This window comes from Helobdella robusta (genome assembly GCF_000326865.2).
Source record: "Helobdella robusta unplaced genomic scaffold HELROscaffold_58, whole genome shotgun sequence".
NCBI lineage: Eukaryota > Metazoa > Annelida > Clitellata > Rhynchobdellida > Glossiphoniidae > Helobdella > Helobdella robusta.
In genome coordinates this window covers 770,516-787,171 of record NW_008705317.1, presented here as the reverse complement: position 1 = coordinate 787,171, position 16,656 = coordinate 770,516, and the positions used below count along the sequence as shown (strand labels likewise).

Sequence of the window (16,656 nt, the reverse complement as noted above, 5' to 3'; positions counted from 1 at the left end):
AACCTTTTTAGTTTACTGTTAATGGTGCTTTTTTAAAACATTTACAAATTAATCAATACTTAAAGTTTTTTTAAATAAATTTTTCAATTCGGTTTTAATTTAATACTTCAAATTAATTAAAATAAAATTTATTAATAATTTCAAAATCAAACTTTACGACTGGTGAACAATTTTAAGCAATTTTTATTTTTCGTATTTAAACACGGTCGCCTCTTGTATATTCTATTGCTCGTTATTTTATAAACGGCTGATAAGTTTTAAGGTTTGCAAATTAATCTACAAGTTTGAAATTAGGTATATAAAATTATTGAATATAGCCCAAATTGAATTCATAATCTGAATTGTTTATTTTGTTATAAATGTTTATTTGGAGGTGATGGATGTATAGTCAAACTAAAATTGGAATTCTTTGAACTACCGTTTACCGTTTATAAGTTACTGCAAAGAGCATAGACAGAGCTGAAAATAGCTACGTCTACAAAAAGGTTGAGTGAGGAAAAGCAATCTTTTTGTAATTAAAAACAGCGCTCTACATAATATTTTTCATGGAATTGTAAAAAATTTAACCAAGTTAAATGCAATGTGTAATGTAAAAGACGCTTTTAACTGTTGTTTGTCATTCTTTACTGAATAACTTTTGAGAAATGTTCAAAATGGAATAAAATTCTGTGGCATCATTCTATTTTAAATATTTGAAAAAAACTGTTTTCTGTTTTTAGTAGCTCCAATATTATGCACAACTCAAAAATACTTATTGCCTTCCCGATCTACGCATATCTATTACTGTTTTGTGTCTGAATCAGTATGTTGTTTTTTAGAATTGAGTGTTATTTGGTTCTTAGTCATGCGGCTCTGGTATACGCAAAGTTGTTCACATATCAATTTGCGAACACCACATCAACCGCACACACCTTGTGAATGTTTTTGAGTTTGCATTTGAAAGATTGCATACTCAAAATCATTTGACAAGTTCCTAAGCACCGCGTAACTAAACGAAACATGGTCTTTTAACTGATCGAGGTAACTCTATAAACGAAACGAAGTATTTGTTAAAGTATGTTTTCATATAGTTGAATATTTGCTGTTAGTAAATTTGAAAAAATAATGAAGCTAAGGAGACTCAAACAGTTAAAATATTGAGAATTTTTCAAAAACATTCGCCAGTCCAAATTAATTGTTCTAGTTTTTTCTCAGATATTGTTATTTGCTGATAGCCAGAACTTGTCTTGCATGTTATAATTTAAAAATTTAGCTGAGAGTTTCAAAAAAATAGAAAATTTCTAAATTAACACCAAAAACCCGGGTGTGTACTATTTGATAGTAGGAAAAATGCGTTCGCGCTCTTTCCCCAGTTAACAAATAAATAAAAATTATTATTCTTATTACTTTTTATGTCGTAGAAGTCTTCTGTTTCATAGTTATAACTTATTATAGTTATTAATTTAATAATTTTGTGAGAATATTTGGTGTGGCAGAATTTTGTAAATTTTAAAAGTTAAAATTTAATTTTTAATTATATTTTTTGTACAAACTAGCGACAAATTATTATATTAGATTTTAGTGATAACAAAATAAGTTACTCCTGAAATGCTCGACTAAACAATATCCGAGAATCCAAAACACATCTTTTAAAACGGATCTGACACAAGATGATATTAAAAATACTTTATTATTTATGATATTACAAATAATTACCAGTCAAAATACTTGAAAAAAATTTAAATCAAGAAAAAGTAACAAAACGTTTCGACATACACAAAGAACTCGATGAATATACTAACATGTACCAAATTTTGAATATAACTTGTATGAGGGAAAGCGCGCACGCAGTCCCTACTAACAAAAATTGTGCACCCGATTTACCCACTTTTGGAGTAATCGCAAGCTTCAACTCAACCTCAGTGCAATGGTTGAGTCTCGGTTTGGGAGGTCCGCCTTCGTGATCACGGAAACTCCTGTGCCAAGTAAGTATGGTGCGAAGGTTATAGCGGTGTTATAAAAGCAAATGTTTTGAGTTAGAGTGGGGTGTTTTTGTCAGTTAAAATTGTATCGTCATTAAAAGTTGTTGGCAATGTATATTTAAAAATTATTTTATTGTATAAAACATATTTTAAATTTTAATAATTGTTTTATTTTTTAATAAACAAACCATTAGATCTACTGGAAAGATAAAAACCTGGCGAACAAAAAGGAATTCTAGAAATGGTAAATATTTAGGGGTATATCTCACTTTTTTCAATTTTTAATTATCTAATAATTATTAAATTAAACAGGTATTATATTGAAACATAAAATAATATGTAAAATGTAACTTAAAAGGATAAAATTTGTTCAAGTGGGACATAAATTTAAATTAAAACAAAAAAGAAACAGTTTAAATTAAACTTCATCTTATTTTCAATTGCGGGATCATAACAGCATACTCCACTTTTAAGTACATATTTGAAGCCACAACTTTTAAACAATTCATTTTGTACAATGATCTCATTATTTGACAAATGTTTGACAATGATGAAAATTATTTTTTTCATTTACGAACCTTTTTTAATTGATTTTCACCGAAACTTAGAACGATAAACGGGTAATTATAAACTCTATCTGGATGTTTGAAACAATGTAATTTTAAAATATATTTACGAAAGAATAACAAGAAAATATATTTAAGTTTTCAGAGTTGTTCTGGCTTGGTGCCTGATTTACAAGAATCGGAAAAAATGTCACAGATTAAAGTTTTTGCTATTTTAAGGTTATTTAACAGTTGAGTCTTTTTTTGTATATTTTTATTTGTTAAAATAAATAAAGATGAATGTTTCTGGATGAGATTTTCAAAGCACAAATAAAGCACTTCCAACATACCCAAATGCTAATTAGTGCCATAAAATAAGGCTGGTGTTTCTAATGTTAATTACTTGAAAATGGATTTTTTTGCTATCGTTAACCGGTTCATACTTTTCCTGTTATTAAATGTAAAAAATTCTTCATCCACTGCTTAATTTACCAAAATTTTTATTTCTAACATTCAAATGAGGTTTGACAATCAAACCTTATCTACCAGAAATAATCGTAGCCGTACTCTTAAAAATAACAACGTATCGGAGACAAATACGTTAAATTAAATTTCTTTTGGCAAGATTATTAAATCTATTTGCATACTATCTGCATGTTGGGCTTTTAATAAATTACTTAAATAACGTACAAACTAAATGCATGAAATGTTCATGTAAATGTTTGTATTATATTACAAAAAGACACTTGAATGCTCAGTTTGTAAATATGTCAACTAGATGTTCATTTCATTTAGCACGACGTTTAATGTATAGGCGCGTTTAGATGTATTTTTAAATATTAATATGAGGTATTTAACTTGAAATTCAACCAAGCCGGATATTACATATTAATAGACACAAAAAACTTCATTTTTTAACTTAATTCTAGATTCACCAAACATAATTCAGCAAACATAGTCATTCAAAAGTAATTCAAACATTCAGCAAAAATTCAATCCAATCATTAAAAGGACACCAATTAAACTTACATTTGTGTAATAGATTAGAGGAAAAGCGCGAACGCAGTTCCTCACACTCAGAAAATATGCACCCGAGTTACCCACATTTGGAGTAATCGCAGAAGTCAATCCGACCTCAGTGCAATGGTCGGATCTCGTCCTGGAAGCACCGCCTTCTTGATCACGGTATCAACTGTGCCAGGTTAGTATGATCGTAATAATTTTTCAGCTAATTAAATAGCCCTGTTCTAAGTTACTTTATGGTGTTTTTTAAATTGTTTATTTTTCTCTAATAATTTAGTCCAATTTGAAGTAATGAAGACATTACTTTATACATTTGAAAAAATAATTTTAACTATTTATTTGTTTTTTATTTTTTAGATTTTATTTCACTTGCACTCTAGCGATCAAAAATGAAGGTTTATTCTTTGTCGGCATTATTAGGGACTTGTGTTAATGTATCATTTAAATAATCCAATCAAACCACATCCAATTTTCTATATTTAATTATTAAAAAATTATATATATGTAATGGAATGATGCATTTGATCTTAATATTAACCTGGGAGCCGATAGGTTGTTACAAGGTATTTTTACACTGAAAACGATCATTCTCTGCACTTGTTATAATAGATGACATAGTAAAGTATACACGGGGTTTGCGCACACTTCTCTACGTAAAGATTTTTATAAATTTTACTAAAAAAATTTATTATAAATATATTATATATATGTATATATTTGTATATATATACATATATATATATAAATAAAAAATTGTCAGATAATATATATATAAATATTCATATATGTTTTTAAATTTTTTGTTTATCTATATATTTTTTAAATTATCATTGTATTAAGAATTAAGTTTTACTTAAAATTTTAACAATAGTCATGTCTAGTTAGTAATTACTGTACGATCTAGTAACAAAACCATATTTACGTATTTAACGACAATAATCTTATGTTTATTATTTACATAGAAATAAACGTTCAATTCTCTGAAATTTTTAGCAACTAAGAAATGTGTATGAATGTTTGAACGTGACTTATCTATTTTTTAATCTATGGTATTCAATCTTTGCAGTTATTTTGCTTTAAACATTATTTATTATCCTTACCCAAAAGTTTTTGAACGAGTATATATTTATGTTTTTTATTTACATAAAAATAAACGTTCAATTTTTTTATATTTCTAGCAACAAAAAATATGTATGAATGTTTGAACGTGACTTTTCTATTTTTTTATATCTATGGTATTCAATTTATTGCTTTCAACTAAAAAATGGGCGGAAATATGCAAATTAATCCGCCTACATGGTGCGCGTAGGCTAAGACAATATAGCTGTTTTTAAACAAAAGTTTTTTTTATAGGAGTTCCACAAGTTTACAATAGCAGTAATTTGTTACATATTTAAACGAATAAATCAAAAAATAACTATAAATCGTAAAAAAATAATTCAATTATATTTTACAAAAAAATAAAGTTTTAGCGGTTATATTAGCATTAGGTGTTTTAGATAAACAATATGATGGTATAGGAAAATTAGCATAAAATTATCCTTTAAAAAACTTGTTGATGGTAAATAAGAACGATATGAGTTTTACTTCACATTTATTTACGACGCAAGCGCAACTAATTATTTTATTAGATGGACAGTTGTAAAAAATTAATTAAATTGCTTTGAGAACTGTTTATTCAAGAACTATAATTACAATTTGTTTTTATTAATCTTCATTTTCTTCTAATTAAGAGAACGTAAACAATTAGCAAATTGGGAAAAATAATTTCCCGAACAAATTTACAAGATTACGATCGTAATCCAATCATTAAACCGACAACCAAAAAAGTATTATATTTGTGTAATAGATTAGAGGAAAAGCGCGAACGCAGTTCCTCACACTCAGAAAATATGCACCCGAGTTACCCACATTTGGAGTAATCGCAGAAGTCAATCCAACCTCAGTGCAATGGTCGGACCTCGTCCTGGAAGCACCGCCTTCCTGATCACGGTATCAACTGTGCCAGGTTAGTATGATTTTTTTATTTTTCAGCTAATTAGGTAGCCCTGTGCTAAGTTACTTTATGGTGTTTCTTAATTGTTTATTTTTTTCGACTAATATAGTCCAATTGGAAGTATTGAAGACATAGCTAGTAAATTAAAAAAATAGATGTATTTATTTGTTTTTTTAATTTTTAGATTTTATTTCACTTCCTCTCTAGCGATCAAAATATAGGTTTATTCGTTGTTGGTTACGGACATGTGTTAATGTATGCGTGAAATAATCCAATCAAACCACATCCAATTTTCTATATTAAAAAAATAGGTAATGGAATGCATTTAATCTTAACATTAACCTGGGAGAAAAAAAAAGAGTTAGATGTAATTATTTGTTTTTTAATTTTTAGATTTTATTTCACTTCCACTCTAGCGATCAAAATATAGGTTTAATTGTTGTTTGCTTTGTTACGGACATGTGTTAATGTATTTGTGAAATAATCCAATCAAACCACATCCAATTTTCTATATTAACAAAAAAATAGGTAATGGAATGCATTTGATCTTAACATTAACCTGGGAGAACGTACGTTGGTACAAGGTATTTTTACACTGATAATGATCATCATCTCCACCAATTATGATGGATAAAGTAGTAACATATACACGTGGTTGAGCACACTTCACTACGTAGAATTTTTATAAATTTTACTAGGAAAAATTTTATTATAAATATATTATATATATATATTTATATATAAACGAACTACAAACATATAAACGCCAAACTTTCGGTTGAATTTATGGAATATTGTAAAAATTATGGTTATTACCAACATATTTATATGTGTGTATATATATTGGATTAAGACTTTTTTGAACAGTTTTATTTACAAAAGTAAAAAGGTTCATCCTAGCAATAAAATAATAATTTATGGATGGCCTCGTGAACAGAATAAATCTCAACTAATTCAACAGAATTTACACATAACCAAGAATGAAAATATCAACTGAAAAATTAAGCAATACATATATATCTAGAAGAATTGAAATGAAATTAAAAATTAGGAATAACAAAAAAAGAAAAATTGTTTTATTAGATGGACAGTGATAAAAAAATTAATTAAATTGCTTTGAGAATTGTTAATTCAAGGACTATAATTACAATTTGTCTTTATCAATCTTCTTTTTCTTCTAATTAAGTGAACGTAAACATAAACAATCAGCAAATTGTGAAAAATAATCTCCCGAACAAATTTACTTTTAATTAAATTTAATGAAACAATCATCATATTCAGTTAACAAAAATGAGAACAAATTTCTCGCACACGTTCTTAAACAACACCAGATTTAATTTACAAACGTTTTTGAAACTTGTTAATTAGGGAAGAAGCGCGAACGCAGCCTCCCCACTATCAGAAATTATGCACCCGAGTTACCCACATTTGGGGTAATCGCAGAAGTCAATTCAAACTCAGTGCAATGGTTGAACCTCGTTCTGAGAGAACCGCCTTGATGATCACGGTATCTCCTGTGCCAGGTAAGTTTGGCATCTCTCGTCATCAAGGTCGTTAAGAAGGAAATTACTCTTCTTTGTTAATGGTGTTTTAGTTTAACATTTTATAAGTTCTATGGAGTACTTCAGAAACATTATAATTTAATGGTTTGACAAGTGCGTCTTTTTATGATGTAAAACCATTTACAAAAGCTTGTTAATTATTTGAAATTTTTTTCAGGACTGGCGAACCATTTTAATAATTTCATAGGTTTTAATATAAAATCGATCGCGTCTTCTTTGCATCCTTTTAAGCTGATACTCGTTAATATTGATTGGTCTTGCCATTGCAGTGACAAACAATAAGTGATGCGATGATTTGAGCGTTTTCACCTTGTTGTATGTGTTGTTACTGATCGTAAGTGTAAAAATATTTAAAAAATTTAAAGAATAAATAAATAAATGAATAAATGCTTAAATAGACTAATATTTTTATACCTAATCAAGTAGTCTAGTCAAGCGTAGAGCTGTGTTAACATAATCAGTTATTTACTTTATTAAAATAAAGCTTTTAAACCTCTTAGATCTGCCACTGGTGTCAATAACCAAAAAAATTTTTCCTTTTATGATTACAAAAATATATTAAATAAAAAACATTACATATATTTTTTTATATGTATTTAAGAGGGAAATTATTTGAAAATAATAAAAGCACTGGTATTATTAACATAAAAAAAAATACTTATACGAACACAAATGTTACTTTCTACCTGTTAGTTAGGGAAAAAGCGCGACCGCAGCTTCCCCACATTCAGAAATAAGACACTCGGGACACCCTTTTTTAGGGTCACCGCAGGAGTCAATCCAAACTCAATGATCTCGTCCTGGGAGCACCGCCTTCTTGATCACGGTTTCTCCTGTGCCAAAGGTTTGTATTCTTGTGATTGTAATTTTCATTACAAATAAAAATGGTTTATTGTTTGTGGTGTTTTATTTGCATTTATAAATTTTTGTAAAGTTGAATTTTAATTGAATACACTGCCAAACTTGTACATGTTTTGCATTGCTAGCAAGTTGCAAAATCTTGCGAATCAATAAAAACATTTATTTTTCTCGTCTGGCAAGTAATTTTAAAATTACTAATTAATTGAAATTCAAACCAAGCCGCACCTCATTTCTTTGTAAATCCTTTCTTTTTGAAACTGTTACTCCATATAAATGTATCAGTATTGATTCTATATTAAAAAACTTATTTTATTTTAACCTATATTATTATAAAAAGACACAATGTTAAATAAAGTAAACAAAACAATTTATGAAATCGACTTCGAACAAAATAACTTCTTTATTTAACTTAACGTAATGGCGATGAAATTCAGTAAACAAGGACACATGAATGTATATTTAAAAAAATTATAAATTGACTGAAATTAAAGCAAGTTATATTGGTATCTAAAAATGTTTTCACTAGTTTTTCATTGAAAAAATATCTTGTGAAGAAAATAACGACATTAAAACCATCTCAACAAAGTAACACGACAAATATAAACTCACCAGTCTAGCAATAACCAGTCATCGAAATCAAAGATCATTCAACAGGTTATCATTCCAATAATAAGTCAACCACGCAATCCTAAGTCGTACATGCAAAAAACATGCATCCTAATCTATTTGAAGGTTCGACCTTTAAAAAATCAACATTCACGTTAAATGGACGAAGAAACGCGCAAACGCAGATTCCCACTATCAGAAATTATGCACACGAGTTACCCACATTTGGAACAATCGCCGAAGTCAAACTAGCCCCAGTACAATGGTTGGCTCTCTGGAAGCACCGCCTTTTTGATCACGGTATGTTCTAAGCCACGTTAGTATGGGTTAGGCTTTACCATTTATTTATATATGCTTGTGATAAGTTACTTAATGGTGCTTTTGTGAAGGCCATGGTTTTAAATTATTTTTCAGTCGTTTATCTATCATAATTCTTAAAAATTTTATATATTATTTTATATTATATTTTAATGTAAACTATTGACATTTTATTTTTCAATAAATTATCCCTAACCAGTTTCGACGAGCAAAATGTTATTCCTTTTCTAGCATTCTAGCGATCAAACTGAATATATGATTGGACGCCTGCGATCTATATAGAAATTAATTATATAGGCAGTTACATGAAAAAATTATAAGCAAAATGGGGGATCGCATGAATTAAATTAAAAAGTGAATAAGTGTCTTCGATTTCGGCATTGGTCTAAACATTGAGCTTGTGCTATTGTGTTCGTGACAATTGCTGATTTGCATATATTTTTAAGTAAATTTTCAACATATAATTTAATTCAAATTATAAAATATTATGAATCAATCGCTCTACTGAAGAACTATATCAATATATTTTACAGCCAGTGAGGCAATTTGTAAGAATGTAAGAGAACATTTCTTATTAATTACTATTTATGATGATATAACAATACAATAAATTAAGTTTTAACTCAATTTGGTGTACTTTACGGTATACCACATTGCAAAAATGTGTAATAGCTTTCTCTCTATATATTTTTGTTTTTATCAAACAGAAATTTTCATCTAATTGCTTAGAACAAATTTCCTGCTCAAAAAATTAACTTTAACACTTGTTTAGAATCGTTTTTAAGATGAAGAAATTCTATGTAACGACATTACACATCTATTTTTTAACCTCTTTCTTATTGTTAGTAGTGAAAATGCAATTTAATTTAATTTTATAAAAAATCAGACTTAACCTGTTGTTACTTAATCGCTAATTGTTATACAATAAATTCCAAACACGCAATAAGTTTTTGTGATTGTAAAACGTTGGTTTAAAACATTCCCATCTATTCAGATTGCCATAGCTTCATCTTTCGAGACGTAATGATTTTGACAAATAAAGACAACAATGACTTTAACAACAAATTTTACTTTATACTTGGTAATTAGGGAAAAGCGCGAACGCAGTTCCCCACTATCAGAAATTATGCACCCGAGTTACCCACATGTGGGGTAATCGCAGAAGTCAATTCAACCTCAGTGCAATGGCTGAATCTCGTGCTGGGAGAACCGCCTTCATGATCGCGGTATCTCCTGTGCCAGGTAAGTTTGGCTTTCGGTTGTCGTCATTGTTGTTATAAGCTGAAGAATGTTTACTGATAATGGTGTTTATTTTATATTACATCTACAAACTTTTTAAAACAATGCCCTCTTTGTTTAAATAATTTATTCATTTAGCTACCATTTTATGTTGTCAACAAATTGCAAAAACTTGCTAATCTAATCTAATCTTTAGAAAAAAAAATATTTTGCAACTGGCGAATTAATTTGAATATTTTTCTTTTGTTCATTAAGCTGCTGGCCATTAATGCTTGCTCTCAGTAAGCAGCTTACTAAGTTGCTTTTTCAGCTGCTTAGTAAGTTACCTCCTTTAATTCGAGTAATGTGAAAGCCTTTTGATAGTGTTTTCTTTTTTTTCACTGTTGTTACTCAAGGTTATAACCATTGTATGTGTGTGGATTGAAAAAAAATAATTTTACACTCAAATTTGTATTTGATGTTTTTATTTTAAAATTTTCAACTAATTAGATATTCAAAAACAGCAACAACGTGTACATTTCATTTGATTACGCTTGAACAAACGGATCACAAGCATTGTATGTGATGAGAGTGAACCTCATCGTATTAAAAAAATGTTTAAGATACATACACTCCAATGGGAATCAACAACATACAAACACCATAAAGCATATGAATACGAGCTAAACGACGTATCACACACACAGCCTACGATGGCGGGCATCTTTTATCATATTCGAACCTGGTCACTGCACGCACTGCCAAACAGGACCAAGCTCTTTCAACCGCTGCCCAAAAATCGAACCAAGTCACATGACCAGGCGCAATTACATCATTGCTCTACCTAACACTAAGGCCTAAAGTTGAATGCTTTTTTTATTTTCACAGTTTTGTTGTGAGAAGAAAATGTGGTACAAATGAAAGTAAAATGCCCCATAATTTCTTTTATACAATAAAACCAAGAAGTGTGAAACGCAAATGTCATAATCGTGGTAGATTTTGCTATTCAAGATTAAAAATTTTGACAAAAAATTTTCAAAAAACTTATTAAAATATCTTAAAACTTTGAATAACAATTAGGAAGATTGTGAAACAAAAAAAAACAAAGAATCTTCTTGATAATAAAGACATTATTTTATATTGTACGGAGATATCCGTACAATATGGAATGATAATGACATTACGTGGTGACCTAACGAATGCCTTTTCATCAACCGCTGGAAAACTAAAGAAATAAAACTTTAGTTAGTAGGAAGTTCAAACTTAGTAATGCGATTTGTGAAATATTCCAAAAAGCATTGTCGGAGCCGGTCGAAGTCTGGGATTTTTTCAGGAGTCGAAGTCTGAATTTTTTTTGAGAGGCCGTAGTTAGAATCCTTTTTCTTCCGATCCCAGCACCCACAGCAGGTAATTTAAGATTAATTTTACTTTGTTTTATATGCGAAAACCTAATTGAAACTAGTTAAAATGGCTAGGAACATAAAGTTTACTCAACAAATATTTTTTTGAACTGCTGCTGGGAGGGATTTTGAAAACTGAATAAATCATTTTAACACTGTTCAGTTGAACTTTGTTGCTTTATTTAATTACTGTAAATATACATTTGTTTTTTCTGTCGGGTTTTTTTTTGTAAAACCTCTAGCTCGTAAATCATTTAGGACAAATTTGGATTATATTCTTTATATTTTTATATTTACAATTGAATGTATATATGTTTATATTACATAATTATACCACTTAATAACAAAACATTAATATTAATAATAATTTCATTATGTAATTGATGCTAATGTTTCAAACACCAAATTATACACTAACTGCATATGTTTAACTTAGGGTCACAAATGTTTTACCACTAATGTTAAACATGAAAGAATGTGTTGGTAATAAGTAACAAAAAAACAATGATATAAAACTGCACACAATTAGTACATGTAATATGCATGCCAAGGTATGTAGAGATGAAATCGAATTTGTATTTACACTATTATCCCATTAAAAATGCGATGGACAAGGATTGTACCGCCTTGAACTTCACTGGCCAGCACTGAGATCTTGCATGCTGGTCATCCTCAGGCTTATTTCATTCCCATTTCTCGCCATTTCGTTAGCGTTTACCATATTGAGTTCGTTTTTAGGGGAGACGTATTTTCTTCTGCCGTCTTTTTTGTTGCAGCAGCAGAACAATCTCCACCCACAGCATATTTTCATCATAACTGGTCCATACACTCTCCTGTAGCTGAGGCGCACGCTCCTGATACGAACGCCGTATATGATTGGGTCACTTAAGTACGTCAACATCGGCAGGATGTCTAAGACGAAAAATTTCAATTTGAATAAAAATTCTGTGGCGTAGTTGGTGTTGATGGAGCTGATGATGAGGTAGGGCAGCCAGAAGAGGAGGAGAGCTCCTGCGAGAATCAAGGTGGTGAGGAACGCTTTGTAGTTGCTTTCTGACGAGGCTTCGTAGTGGCGCTGAGGTAGATGCTTCGTCAGTTGAAACTGAACTTGCTGTCCCGCCGAGAATTTTTTTTGTCGTTTTGGAAGTCCTATGAACTCTTTTTTGTTGAAAACTCTTTTGCTGTCGTTGCTACAAACTACTTCATTGGGTGGCTTGTCAGTATTGTCCACGTTCATTCGAAGTTGTTGTTGTTGTTGTTTTTGAAATGACGACGATGATGTCATTATTTTGCCTGAGTCAGAACTTTTGGTCGAAAATTTTGAGAGCATAAAGCTACGCTTCCTACATAGGACTACCTGTCAGTAAAACGAGTGAGTGGGTAGGTGGGATGAAGGAATGAGCGGGTGAGTGAAAAAACATCGTCCTATTCATCAACAGCATCATCAGCATTATAACTATAAGTTAGTTGTAAATAAATTATAAATTAATTATAAATTTATAAGTAACCACCTCGGCATATACTCTGGCGTAGAGAACAACGACAACGAGGACGAGCCCAGCCAGGAGACAGACACTGATCTCAACTGGTAGGTTGGTTCTGTCTTTGTACAGCGTGCAACCTGCATGTTATGGAAAAATGAATAATTTTTAATTTGTCATTAGAGACTAATATGTGAACGTATTGCAAACTGTTGAAATTACACTTAAAATAATAAATAATATTTTTAAGCAAAGCCAATCAGCTAAGATTGCATTATCAGTACGAGCAGCATCGCTAACACTAAAATTAAAAACATTCAGAATTCCATTACTCCAAACTACATGTCAACGCTGCAATAACTTTCCTTCCATTAAAAACCATTCACTATAGAACAGACTAACCCCACTTCACCACACCTCATCCTAATCATCATTATCATTACTTTTCCTGTCATCATTATCATTGTCCTCATTATCATCATCATTAAATCATTCATCATCACCATCGTCATTATTATCATCATCATTGTCCTCATCACCATCATCTTCTTTATTTTCATCATCATCGCCATCATCATCAGTTGATCGTTGTCAGTGTCATCACACAAATGCGGTATCATCAACATACTTACATCCTCTGCATCACCATTGCTTTCAATTTGTATGCAAAATTTGTAGCCAGCGTTTGAGCAACTTCTTCAGATCATCCGGGCTAGCTCCATGTCATTCCCCATATTTTAAGAAAGAGATGAAAAATTTAATCTGAGCATATGAAGTTATTGCCAGTTATCACACGTCCTTCTTCAGCTCTAACAGAAATAAAGACGTTTGGTGAGCATGGAGATGAAGGTAGGGATTTGTTTCTTTTTATTAAAGGCCACCTGTAAGGGTTCGTTCTTTAACTTTTATTATTAATTCAACTTCGCAACAACAAGAAGTACGTTGTAACAATTTCTCTATTACAACGTAAAATACCGTAAAATAAAAAAGAGTTCCGTTATATAATTTATGCAGGGGTACAAAATTTATGAGGCAAATGTGTTTTAAAGAGATAAATTTAGTAAGTCTTATAAGAACGAATATCAAACAACAAATTCAGGAACCTAAAAAAATGAATGTGACATGTTGAATGTCAATTAGAAAAGTTTAAAACAAACCAAACCTGGATGAAGAAAAGTTTTGACTTGCCAATCAAAGTTTTGCATTTATTTTCGCTTAAGGGCAAGAGAGGGTCTTCGAGATAGATCTTGTCGTCAACTCCATAGATAAAATCTTGCCCACCATGGCTCATCAGCACCATGACAAAGCAATCATATTTTGAATGGTTCTCCGAGGCAACTTTAATATTGAGATCATTTTTTTAATTGATTCCCTAGTGTATCTGAAATAACTTACAATTTGTTCGCATAGGACCGTTTTTAGCTTGCAAAGTTTTTGCAACATTTATCAAGTTTTTGCAACATAAAATGATATCTGAATGAAAAAATTATTTTAACAAAGAGGGCATTGTTTTAAAAAGTTTGTAGATGTTAATATAAAATAGACACCATTATCAGTAAACATTCTTCAGCATATAACGACAAATACAACAACGGAAAGTTTAAAATATTGACGCACCGGAGATACCGTGATCAAGAAGGCGGTTCTCCGCGGACGAGATTCAACCATTACACTGAGGTTGGATTGACTCTGCGATTACCCAAAAGTGGGTAAATCGGTGTCCAATTTCTGATAGTGGGAGACTGCGTTCGCGCTATTTCCCTAATCACCAATTAAAAAATAAAATTTGTTGTTAACGTCATTGTTGTCTTTTTTTGTCAAGATCATTACGTCTCGAATGATGATGTAGATATGACAATCTGAATAGATGGGAATGTTTTAAACCAACGTTTTACAATCACAAAACTTAATGCGTGTTTGGAATTTATTGTATAACAATTAGCGATTAGGTAATAACAGGTTAAGTTTAATTTTTTTATAAAATTAAATTAGAAATAGTACACTTTTTCCCTACTTACTGACCAAATTTCTTCTCAATAAGGTTTAAAATTTTTTTCTAAAGATTAGATTAGATTAGCAAGTTTTTGCAATTTGTTGACAACATAAAATGGTAGCTAAATGAATAAATTATTTAAACAAAGAGGGCATTGTTTTAAAAAGTTTGTAAATGTTAATATATAATAGACACCATTATCAGTAAACATTCTTCGGCTTATAACGACAAATACAACAACGGAAAGTTATAACGTTCGGCACAGGAGATACCGTGATCAAGAAGGCGGTTCTCCGCGGACGAGATTCAACCATTACACTGAGGTTGGATTGACTCTGCGATTACCCTAAAAGTGGGTAAATCGGTGGCCAATTTCTTCATAAATTTATTCGGTAGACTTAGTGTATCAGAAATAACTTGCTATTTGTTCGCATAGGACCGTTTTAGCTTGCAAGTTTTTGCAACATTTAGCAAGTTTTGCAACATAAAATGATATCTGAATGAAAAAATTATTTTAACAAAGAGGGCATTGTTTTAAAAAGTTTGTAGATGTTAATATAAAATAGACACCATTATCAGTAAACATTCTTCAGCATATAACGACAAATACAACAACGGAAAGTTATTAATTTTGGAGGCACCGGAGATACCGTGATCAAGAAGGCGGTTCTCCGCGGACGAGATTCAACCATTACACTGAGGTTGGATTGACTCTGCGATTATCCCAAAAGTGGGTAAATCGATGTCCAATTTCTGATAGTGGGAGACTGCGTTCGCGCTATTTCCCTAATCACCAATTAAAAAATAAAATTTGTTGTTAACGTCATTGTTGTCTTTTTTTGTCAAGATCATTACGTCTCGAATGATGATGTAGATATGACAATCTGAATAGATGGGAATGTTTTAAACCAACGTTTTACAATCACAAAACTTAATGCGTGTTTGGAATTTATTGTATAACAATTAGCGATTAGGTAATAACAGGTTAAGTTTAATTTTTTTATAAAATTAAATTAGAAATAGTACACTTTTTCACTACTTACTGACCAAATTGTATTACTAAAAATCAAATGCATAACAAAGGCGGTCATTTAAAATTAAACATTCTTCAGCATATAACGACAAATACAACAACGTAAAGTTATGAACGATCGGCACAGGAGATACCGTGATCAAGAAGGCGGTTCTCCGCGGACGAGATTCAACCATTACACTGAGGTTGGATTGACTGCGATTACCCAAAAGTGGGTAAATCGGTGTCCAATTTCTGATAGTGGGGAGACTGCGTTTGCGCTATTTCCCTAATCACCAATTAAAAAATAAAATTTGTTGTTAACGTCATTGTTGTCTTTTTTTGTCAAGATGATGTAGATATGACAATCATACGTCTCGAATGATGATGTAGATATGACAATCTGAATAGATGGGAATGTTTTAAACCAACGTTTTACAATCACAAAACTTATTGCGTGTTTGGAATTTATTGTATAACAATTAGCGATTAGGTAATAACAGGTTAAGTTTAATTTTTTATAAAATTAAATCAGAAATAGTACACTTTTTCCCTACTTACTGACCAAATTTCTTCTCAATAAGGAAGAGGTTAAAAAAAGATGTGTAAGATTAAGATTATTAAAAAAGATTATTTCATTATCTTANAACGATTCTAAACAAAAGTTAAAATTTATTTTT

The 16,656-nt window shown here is 30.5% G+C and overlaps 1 protein-coding gene across 1 annotated transcript in view; it reads right to left on the bottom strand.

Annotated features, from left to right (window-relative positions):
- Positions 1-12,124: 12,124 nt before the first annotated feature.
- HELRODRAFT_180021 (hypothetical protein) overlaps positions 12,125-16,656 on the bottom strand; it is a gene marked incomplete at both ends in the record, with an annotated part of 6,039 nt that continues 1,507 nt past the window's right edge. Inside the window, 5 exons of the mRNA XM_009028787.1 lie at positions 12,125-12,847; positions 13,002-13,111; positions 13,786-13,852; positions 14,134-14,309; positions 15,382-15,460. Of these exons, the coding sequence (XP_009027035.1) occupies positions 12,125-12,847; positions 13,002-13,111; positions 13,786-13,852; positions 14,134-14,309; positions 15,382-15,460 (1,155 nt within the window). The remainder of the gene's footprint in view (positions 12,848-13,001; positions 13,112-13,785; positions 13,853-14,133; positions 14,310-15,381; positions 15,461-16,656) is intronic.